The sequence below is a fragment of the Oncorhynchus masou genome, chromosome 13, assembly GCF_036934945.1.
Source record: "Oncorhynchus masou masou isolate Uvic2021 chromosome 13, UVic_Omas_1.1, whole genome shotgun sequence".
NCBI classification, from domain to species: Eukaryota; Metazoa; Chordata; class Actinopteri; order Salmoniformes; family Salmonidae; genus Oncorhynchus; species Oncorhynchus masou.
Window position 1 is genome coordinate 64,443,617 of NC_088224.1, and position 11,455 is coordinate 64,455,071.

Consider the following 11,455-nt stretch of genomic DNA (forward strand, 5'->3'; position numbering starts at 1 on the left):
AGAGGGTGTTGTAACACTTGTTACCTGGGACAGTAGGCTCTCACTGTCTCACTTTTAAATAGTGAAGGCAGGCCGAGCCCACTTACACTGAAAATAAAGACAGAGTTCTTTAATAGATACCATTCTAGAGTTATTTAATAGATCCTGCCCTCAATAGATGACATGTCAACTGCCTTGGTCAGGTGATCAGACATGTCCAGAAACAAACAAGGCAAGTCTGTGGGTCAGAAGACTCAGCAACCTCTACTGTTACTTTGAACCCAAATAGCATTCTTGAGAATATAAAATGTTTTAAATAAATACACTGCTCAAAAAAATAAAGGGAACACTTAAACAACACAATGTAACTCCAAGTCAATCACACTTCTGTGAAATCAAACTGTCCACTTAGGAAGCAACACTGATTGACAATACATTTCACATGCTGTTGTGCAAATGGAATAGACAACAGGTGGAAATTGTAGGTAATTAGCAAGACATCCCCAATAAAGGAGTGGTTCTGCAGGTGGGGACCACAGACAACTTCTCAGTTCCTATGCTTCCTGGCTGATGTTTTGGTCACTTTTGAATGCTGGCGGTGCTTTCACTCTAGTGGTAGCATGAGACAGAGTCTACAACCCACACAAGTGGCTCAGGTAGTGCAGCCCATCCAGGATAGCACATCAATGTGAGCTGTGGCAAGAAGGTTTGCGGTGTCTGTCAACATAGTGTCCAGAGCATGGAGGCACTACCAGGAGACAGGCCAGTACATCAGGAGACGTGGAGGAGGCCGTAGGAGGGCAACAACCCTAGCAGCAGGACCGCTACCTCCACCTTTGTGCAAGGAGGAGCACTGCCAAAATTACCTCCAGCAGGCCACAAATGTGCATGTGTCTGCTCAAACGGTCAGAAACAGACTCCATGAGGGTGGTATGAGGGCCCGACGTCCACAGGTGGGGGTTGTGCTTACAGCCCAACACCGTGCAGGACGTTTGGCATTTGCCAGAGAACACCAAGATTGGCAAATTCGCCACTGACGCCCTGTGCTCTTCACAGATGAAAGCAGGTTCACACTGAGCACATGTGACAGACGTGCCAGAGTCTGGAGACGCCGTGGAGAACGTTCTGCTGCCTGCAACATCCTCCAGCATGGCCGGTTTGGCGGTGGGTCAGTCATGGTGTTGGGTGGCATTTCTTTGGGGGCCGCACAGCCCTCCATGTGCTCGCCAGAGGTAGCCTGACTTTCATTAGGTACCGAGATGAGATCCTCAGACCCCTTTTGAGACCATATGCTGGTGCGGTTGGCCCTGGGTTCCTCCTAATGCAAGACAATGCTAGACCTCATGTGGCTGGAGTGTGTCAGCAGTTCCTGCAAGATGAAGGCATTGATGCTATGGACTGGCCCGCCCGTTCCCCAGACCTGAATCCAATTGAGCACATCTGGGACATCATGTCTCGCTCCATCCACCAACACCACGTTGCACCACATACTGTCCAGGTGTTGGCGGATGCTTTAGTCCAGGTCTGGGAGGTCTGGGAGGAGATCCCTCAGGAGACCATCCACCACCTCATCAGGAGCATGCCCAGGTGTTGTAGGGAGGTCATACAGGCACGTGGAGGCCACACACACTACTGAGCCTCATTTTGACTTGTTTTAAGGACATTACATCAAAGTTGGATCAGCCTGTAGTGTGGTTTTCCACTTTAATTTTGAGTGTGACTCCAAATCCAGACCTCCATGGGTTGATAAATTTGATTTCCATGGATTGTTTTTGTGTGATTTTGTTGTCAGCACATTCAACTATGTAAAGAAAAAAAGTATTTAATAAGAATATTTCATTCATTCAGATCTAGGATGTGTTATTTTAGTGTTCCCTTTAGTTTTTGAGCAGTGTATATAAACATAAAATGTGATAAAACTAATAAATAGTTGAGATGACTAAACATAATTTCTTTCATTGATGTGGAGTGCAACTTTTAGTCCCAGTGTGTGTGTGTGTGTGTGTGTATATATGTGTGTGTTATGTGTATATGAGGCCACATCGCGTATGCACTCGTGTGTGTGTTACGTGTCCCTCCCCAGGGGTCTCTGTATCTGCTGAAGCTTATGACCTGACAGTGAAATGCTGTCAGGGGGAGTGGCATTGGTGTCACTTCCCCAACCATTGTGGTACACTGACTTTATCAGTGATCTCATCAAGCGAGTAGTCTACTCCCAGGATGTAGAGTCGGTTGGCCATGCCCACGGCACCTGCGTTGAACCCGGTATACTCAAATGACCCCCCCCCTACACCTGCCCCACCCACACACACACACACACACACACACACGTCTCCGGGACATAAATTGTACACCTAGACAGAACACAGGAATCAGACTGGTCAGGTGTGGCGAGTTGGTGTTTCGTAGAATTGTTAAGTTTGTTTTAATGACAAAGTCCTTATGTCCTGTATCTATGCCAATAGGAACTGCCTGATTAAATGAAGGATAAATAAATACAAAGACTTATAGATGGAGACATCCATCAATCAAATACTCATTCATTCAATCAGTCAATCAACCAACAAGTCAGTCACCTTATACATAGATAAGTCACATAGGAGTAGTGTTGACAGACACAGCCTTGACCAAGGTGCCATGGAAAAACTGACCAAACTCTGCCACCAGGTGGCTCTACTGGTCAGAGACGACATCGTAGCGCAGGAAACAGTCCAGCGAAGGGTTGAAGGAGTCCGATATCGCCACTGATGACCCCAATGTGTAGATGATACAGCCGCACGCACTGGTTTCTGGGTAATATGAGGCCACGGGGAGGGTTAGAGGTATATGTGTGTGGGGGTTTCTGTATTTGTGTGCGTGTGTCTGTGTGTATTTGTGTGTGTGTGTTCTTTACCTGGGTAGTTGGGTAGTATATAGCTGTGGCAAAGGAATGACGGAGGTCCAGGTGATGACCTCACTACCATCTCCTCACTGGGCACTCTCAGACTGTCCGACCCCATACTAACCTCCAGCACACCCACCTGGGAGGACAGGAAGTAGATCGGTATTTCCCACCATTAGTATTTAAAAGCAATCCAATAATTTAAATCCTTCAGGGGGAGTGGACCCATGCACAATTTTACATGGCTCACATGAAGTGACTTTCTCAAAGCTAAAAGGAGTAACTATCTACTTCAGTATTTCCCAATGCTGGTCCTGGGGACCCAGAGGGGTGTATTTGTTCTAGCACTAACACACCTGATGCAACTTGATTTTATATGAGTTTATATGTTGATTCAGGTGTGCAAGTGCTAGGGCCCTTTTAATTCAATGAGTCTCAATAAATTACAATGGGAACCTATCATAGTGGCTCCCCACCGGCATATCCAGGAAGTCTGGAGTCATTGAGTGGGCGTGAAAGTTCTGAACTACAAACTCATTGGCCCGCTGGAGGAGGGAGGTGGAACCGTATCCCTTGGTGAGGGCCAATAGCATCAGGCAGTTCGAGAGCTCCAGGGTTTCAATCAGGAGCACAGAAACCTGGGAAACAGAACACTGGTCAATATATCAACATCACCTCTGAAGTTTCTGAATGGATTTGACATACAGTATGTATCTGACCCAGATCTAGGGTTTATTCCAAATGGCACCATATTCCCTTTATAGTGCAATACTTTTGACCATGGCCCATAGGGCTTTGGTCAAAAGTAGGGCATAGGGTAGGGTGTAATTTGGGTTACCCCTGATGGGTTACCCCTGATGTAGTGTACCTGTAGGAAAGAGATGAGCTGGAACAGCATGTCTATGTTTTCATTGGTGACGACTATCTCTCCAGAGTGAAATAAGTCCAGGTAGCAGCGTACGGCTGGTTACCCAGGGTACCATCCCATCCCCACACTCACGCATTTTCAACTCAAACATGGCCCTGCAGACAGAGAACCGTTAGAGCAAACGCACACATGCACGCACACACACACCAACCTGAAGGTGTTGCTGCAGGCTGCCAGGACACAGGGGAAGGTCTGTTCCTGGACTGTTACAGTGAAGTCAAACAGCAGGCCTCTCTCTCTGAACGATCTGAGCATGCCCAGTAACTGCTGGCTGTGAGCCTCTGACACACACAGCTCAGACCTGTGATCCAGAATATAGGGAATACTGTAGGGAACGTAGTCGGTTCCCTCGGACTGGGAGTTTGATCCCTCAGACCGTGGGTCCATGACAGCTCCAGAGCCCGGGACAGAATCACAAAAAATTTATTATCACTTTTATGTTCTAAGGTTGTATATTATGCAAACTAGGGGCATCAACTGAATGAGAAGAGGCGGACAGGAAAAGGATGATGAGGTGGAGGAGGAGAGAAGGAAGAGGAGAGGAGGAGAAGAAATGGCTTTGATAGTAGCAGTGAGTCTATTTAGCTATTAAGTGGGGATCTTTCAACGATCATTCTCACAATGGCACATTGGTAGTAGTCAGGGCTGGGTTTGATTAAAACCCTGCATAGCCGTAGATGAATCAACTGTCCAGTAGGAGGTTCTACCCAGCCTTAACCATGGAATCTCATATCTGAACTTTTATTTCCAAATACTGTATTTTCTAATAGTAATTGTTATTGTTTTTAAAACACAATGTGAAACCTATAAGAAAAACATTTATTTTTTAGAGGTTACACTCTCAGAACATAATTCATATATTTTGTCTCAAATATGTCTTAACATTTCTTTGTAGGAAATGCACCACAATCATGTATTCAATTGTCATATGTCATATAAGTAACACATATACAAATACAACACTGCCATATAAGGAAAAACATACAACATCTTACTAGATTCTTATTAGATTACTTAGATTTTTGGAAAAAACAATGTTCTTCTGCCATTCAAGATTCTTATTCGATTTTCATGATTATTTTCCATATGGGGCCGTGCAAGCTCTATAGCCTAGTAGTCTATCTATATATCATTCATGTGGAGCTGATTAGACCGTTTAGGATTCAGGGAGGGAGATGGAAGGTTGATTGACAGAGGGAGAGGGGTAAGAAAAACATTTGCATGCAGTCTACCTTATTATATCTCAACTGTCTGTGAACACACGGAGTTCGTGTCTACATGTCAGTTATTATTTGTCCCAAAGCAGATCAGTAGCATTGCTTCTGTGCCTTGTTTAGCATCATATATTGAGTGAATCACAAAGCAGACTATTAGTTCGCTAACTGTTTATAATAAAGTATTTGACGAGCACTACCTCGGGAAAAACAACGTTTTTTGTCCATAGATTTGACCAGCTGATCAGATCCGATGTTTGTAAACAATATTGTGCGCGTGCTACTAAAGGTTTCAGCACCACGGACAGCTCTCTACCCTACCGGAAGAGCGAAGCCACGCGAAGACATGAAGTGAAAAATACTCAACCTGCGACCTCATTCCAAGATTAAAGTATTTCAACTGTCTATGTTTTTTGTTTTGTTGTCTCAATGTATTATTATTTAATCAGGTGATGTTTCACGCATTGAGCCCTGCAGTTAATATAGAAAATGTCTATCTTCATGTGAAAATATCTTGCTTAAAATTGGGTTTATGTTTGATATCAATGAAGACTCACTCATTAAATTGACACACCCCACAATGAATGTGGAATAAAACATGTATTATTCCTCCTGCCAAGTTAACTAGTGGAGAAATATTACAACTAATACAAAACACATATACTGTACACACAGCCGAAGGAAATTTACATACACCTTAGCCAAATACATTTAAACTCAGTTTTTCACAGTCCATGTCTTAGGTCAGTTAGGATCAGCACTTTCTTTTAAGAAAGTGAAATGTCAGAATAATACGACAGAGAATTATTTCTTTCAGCTTTTATTTCTTTCATCACATTCCCAGTGGGTCACAAGTTTACATACACTCAATTAGTATTCTGTAGCATTGCCTTTAAATTGTTTAACTTGAGTCAAACATTTCGGGTAGCCTACCACAAGCTTCCCACAATAAGTTGGGTGAATTTTGGCCCATTCCTCCTGACAGAGCTGGTGTAACGTAGTCAGGTTTGTCGGCCTCCTTGATCGCACACGCTTTTTCAGTTCTGCCCACAAATTTCTATAGGATTGAAGTCAGGGCTTTGTGATGGCCACTCCAATACCTTGATTTTAAGCCAGTTTGCCACAACTTTGGAAGTATGCTTGGGGTCATTGTCCATTTGGAAGACCCATTTGCGACCAAGCTTAACTTCCTGACTGATGTCTTGAGATGTTGCTTCAATTTATTCACATCATTTTCCATCCTCATGATGCCATCTATTTTGTGAAGTGCACCAGTCCCTCCTGCAACAAAGCACCCCCACAACATGATGCTGCCACCCCCGTGCTTCACGGTTGGGATGGTGTTCTTTGACTTGCAAGCCTCCCCCTTTTTCCTCCAAACATAATGATGGTCATTATGGCCAAATAGATCTATTTTTGTTTCATCAGACCAGAGAACATTTCTCCAAAAAGTGCTATTTGTCCCCATGGCAGTTGCAAACCATAGTCTGGCTTTTTATGGCGGTTTTGGAGCAGTGGCTTCTTCCTTGCTGAGCGGCCTTTCAGGTTATGTCGATATAGGACTTGTTTTACTGTGGATATAGATACTTTTGTATCTGTTTCCTCCAGCATCTTCACAAGGTCCTTTGCAGTTGTTCTGGGATTGATTTGCACTTTTCACACCAAAGTGCGTTCATCTCTAGGAGACAGAACGTGTCTCCTTCCTGAGCGGTATGATGGCTGCTTGGTCCCATGGTGTTTATACTTGTGTGCTATTGTTTGTACAGATGAACGTGGTACCTTCAGGCGTTTGGAAATTGCTCCCAAGGATGAACCAGACTTGTGGAGGTCTACCATTTTTTCTGAGGTCTTGGCTGATTTCTTTTGATTTTCCCATGATGTCAAGCAAAGAGGCACTGAGCTGGAAGGTAGGCCTTGAAATACATCCACAGATTCAACTCCAATTTACTCAAATGATGTCAATTAGCCTATCAGATGCTTCTCAAGCCATAACATAATTTTCTGGAATTCTCCAAGCTGTTTAAAGGCACAGTCAACTTAGTGTATGTAAACATCTGACCCACTGGAATTGTGATACAGTGAATTATAAGTGAAATAATCTGTCTGTAAACAATTGTTGGAAAAATTACTTGTGTCATGCAGAAAGTAGATGTCCTAACCGACTTGCCAAAACTGTAGTTTGTTAACAAGAAATTTGTAGAGGGGTTGAAAAACAAGTTTTAATGACTTCAACCTAGTGTATGTAAACTTCCGACTTCAACTGTACACACCAGTGAATCTGTAGATCTATTAGAATGGTAAGAATGAAAGAAAGGAGACAAGGAGATGAACAGCTATAGACTCTTGGGAAGTGCTCGTCTAGTAGATCAGATCACATCGCTGGTACTTCCTCATACTGTGTTCTCTGATTCCACGATAACCCTGGGCATTCACCCTCTTCCTCTTCCTGCTCCTCCAAGACCTCCACCACTACTTCTTCATTGATGATGTCATCAGGGTTGTCATAGCCACCCTCTTTCCAGCCCACAGAGGGGGTGTTAGGGTCTGCAGGGTTAGGGGTCGTTGCCACAGCGTTGAAGGAGACAAAGCCCACCAGGATGATCACCAGAGACACAATATACAGACCTGAGAACTACACACACACACACACCAGATGAGCTATATGAGGCCATAGTAGATTACGCATTAACAACAGTCATCAATACACTGAACAGGGACACGGTGACCAGGGGATTTCTCTGCACGACTAAGATGTTTTAAGATAAGGTCAGCTGTGTCCTGTGATCAGGACAGCTCTACCTCTGTGTCTGGGTACCGATCTTATCACTACTGTCTCCTTGATCTCACAGAGATTAGATTCAACAAGTTTGGCAGAGATTACAGTGAGTACAGACATAGTTTAGCAGCAACGAATCAATCTATCATCCATCTATGGAGTCATCAAATCATTGATTAACTCATCTCTTTATCTGTTCAGAAACACAATCACTAACTGAACTGTCAAATAGCTCAACCTGCTGTACCCACTATTCTCAGTGTTTCTGCTGTGTGTGTGTGTGTGTGTGTGTATGTGTGTGTGTGTGTGTACTAACTGTGTATTGAAAGAGAAACAGGCCACAGAAGAGGCTGAGGAGGTCTGCAGTGAGCAGGGAGAGGTTGACTGCTGTAGCACTGGTCTTCCTGACCACTATGGGCATACAGCTGTACAGGGTGTACATACACAGGGCATAGCCAGCAAACAGCAGGCCTGGGGAGAGAAGAAGTATACATTATAAAATTAACATACTATACTATACATTGCTGATCCTTGTTTTCGCAGAGTATGACCGACAACAGGATTTCTAATATCTTTTACTTGGCTCTCTTATCACAGGTGCATCTGTCTTTTTAATATTTTATTATGTGTTATTATCTGAATATTATTGATCCTTGTCTTGCAACATTGATTATGCTTGTGGTGATTAAACAATTTCCCAAGTTGGAATCAACAGAGTACTACTAATCTATTCTCTCTCCTCATTTATACAGCTGTACTGGGTGTAGTCAGAGAACATTAGGCCTGAACAGAAAACACATGCAGTCATTATACAGGACAGAAAGTATTATTAACAAGGTAGATCAACTGTTGCAGCTCCCATAAAACCCAAGATAAAGAGCAGCAAAGAGCTGTAAGGTGGAAACTGTACTTCTGAAGGCTAACACAGCACACATTCTGTACTCTCTGTAACCTTGCCACCAAAACATCAGTAACCACCACCATGTCTGTAACCCTAAGAGAGAGGTAATAACCGGTGCCCTGGGGTGGTCTAGTCGTTTACACTACCGAATCTGCGGACCCACAACTACTTTGTAACTAACCCTCTACTTACTTTACTTTTTCTACACTGTCCTGTCTCTTTAATAATAAAATAATAAAATAAAATGTCAACAAATATACAGGTAACTGCCAAAATAAAGGAAATACCAACATAAAGTGTCTTAATAGGGCATTGGGTCACCACGAGTCGCCAGAACAGCTTCAGTGCACCAGGCATAGATTCTCCAAGTGTCTGGTACTATATTGGAGGGATATGACACCATTCTTCTATTAGAAATTCCATGATTTGGTGTTTTGTTGATGGTGGTGGAAAACGCTGTCTAAGCCACTCCAGAATCTCCCATAAGTGTTCAATTGTGTTGAGATCTGGTGACTGAGACACACACACACACACATATACACACACACACATATACACACACACACACACACACACAAGCATTTCGCTACACTCGCATTAACATCTGCTAACCATGTGTATGTGACAAATAAAATTTGATTCGATTTGACACACACACACACACACACACACACACACACACACACACACACACACACACACACACACACACACACACACACACACACACACACACCCTTTACACCCCCTATGCAACTTTGAGACCCCTCTTTTAAAGTCACTGAATTCTCTTTTTCCAGTCATGGTAGCCAAAATAATGTGCAACTGGGCATTCTTTACGTGACCCTAAGCATGATGGGATGTTAATTGCTTAATTAACTCAGGAACCACACCTGTGTGGAAGTACCTGCTTTCAATATACTATGAATCCCTCATTTACTCAAGAGTTTATTTTATTTAGCCAGTTACTTGTATATTTTGTTTTATGTGGTACTAACCGATTCTCCAGTCCCATTGGATGTTTGCCACATTGTTATGCTCCAGAACACCCCTGTAGGAACACAGCAGACCACTCAAATCAACCACATTCCCATTCTACTACCTCCTCACCGAACATGTACACTCAACACACATTCACACGCATGCGCACACACACGTAAACACACACACTTACAGCTGTATGCCACTGATGAGTGTTCCGAACAGGCCGACCATGCCTAGGAACTCTACACTGCTGAGGTGTTTGACGATGTACTCCTGACACAAGTTAGACACAGCATATAGACTGGCACTAAGCAGGACCAAGCCATCACCTAGCAGAACATCTGAGGCTAGGAGAGAGGGAGGAGAGGAGTGAGATAGGAGAGGAGGATGAGGAAAGAGGTGAGGTTAATATGTTACTATTTATTATGATATGAACTGAGAGATTGAATTAAATAATTAATGAATTAACGAATGAATGGAGAGGGTTCTTACTGGATCCCAAGTCTCGTCCAGCCAGTAGGTCAGCTCCCACCATGGCCCCCACCCCCAGCAGACAGACACACACAGATATGTAGTGGATGGGTCTGTAGCACGTCTTCAGGAACCAGCAGGAGAGTATCATCAACACAGGGATCACAAAACAGTCCAGCAGCTGGAAGACAGAGAGACACACCAGAATAGTCACATACATTGACATAACTCAGCACACACACACACATGCACACACACACATGCATGCCTGCAGGCATGCAAACTCGCACACACACAAAAACATACACACACCCTCTCATAGTTCTGACCTGTATACTGGTGAGTGTAGTGTACTGGTAAGCTTTAACCACTGTGTAGTTAGCCTCGACGTCCACCAAGCCTACTAGGAGATACTTCCACCACCTCTTCTTTAAAATCTGAAACATATTGCCATCCCCTACAGTACGTTAGGAGAGGGTAGCCTGGAGGTTATTGCACTGCTACACAATTATAACATTTTATAGAGTTCACAACTGCACTATTCTGATGAGGAGCGGGGTGGTGTGTGTGAGAGAGAGACTACCTGTTCTTCAGAACAGCATGTTGGTGTGCGTGAGTGTGTGTGTACCTGTTCTGAACAGCAGAGTGGTGGTGTAGGTGATGCAGAGCAGTGCATAGCTCATAAAGCTCTGGAGCATGGGCGCGTCCACGTGGTAGTCTGAAGCCAGGTACTGGGATGTTACTGCTGTGCCACACATGAGAACAGCCAAACCCTGACCCATGGCTACTGTCTTCACCAGCTGCCTGTTAGGACAATGCATAAGTGAAGCAGAAATTTAGCAACTCTGGAAGACAGTAGACGTTGATAAAACTGGGTCTTTATTGGTAAAACCAATAGTCTTCATAAGGGTTTTATCACAACTCAGTCCAGGCATCTGTATGGTCCCCGCCAGCGATATTCATAACTACTGGACAGTGGACACCCTCCATTCTTAGACATTGATAGATCTCCACTATGTCACTATCTGTCCGACATGGCACCGTATTCCCTATATAGTGCTCTACTTTCGATCAGAGCCCACAGGGAGCTGGTTAAAAGTAGTGCAATATATAAAGTATAGGTTGCCAGATGGGATGCAGATAATCACCCCCCCCCCCCCCCCCCAGACTCACCATGTAAAAACTTGTTTAGGGTTGAACTTCAGAAGCTTCTGGATAATAAGGCATTTTCTTTCATAATTATTTCTGGGGTCTGTAGCTATAATCCCATCTGGGTCCATCTCAGCCATGTTGTATCTCTGTAACAGTGGGATCCTATGAT

General features: G+C 43.8%; 1 protein-coding gene and 1 pseudogene across 1 annotated transcript; both read right to left on the reverse strand.

The window, feature by feature from the left end:
* Nucleotides 1–82: 82 nt before the first annotated feature.
* LOC135553392 (kelch repeat and BTB domain-containing protein 3-like) lies at nt 83–4,175 on the reverse strand (annotated as a pseudogene).
* A 3,198-nt stretch (nt 4,176–7,373) lies between these two features.
* Nucleotides 7,374–11,423, reverse strand: LOC135553393 (solute carrier family 35 member F2-like). The gene is made up of 8 exons (XM_064985530.1): nt 11,308–11,423; nt 10,763–10,938; nt 10,464–10,591; nt 10,156–10,315; nt 9,854–10,010; nt 9,678–9,730; nt 8,095–8,249; nt 7,374–7,634 (listed from the first exon to the last, which is right to left on the reverse strand). Exons 1-8 carry the CDS (start codon nt 11,421–11,423, stop codon nt 7,374–7,376), a joined length of 1,206 nt encoding a protein of 401 aa, XP_064841602.1.
* Between the last annotated feature and the right edge of the window lie 32 nt (nt 11,424–11,455).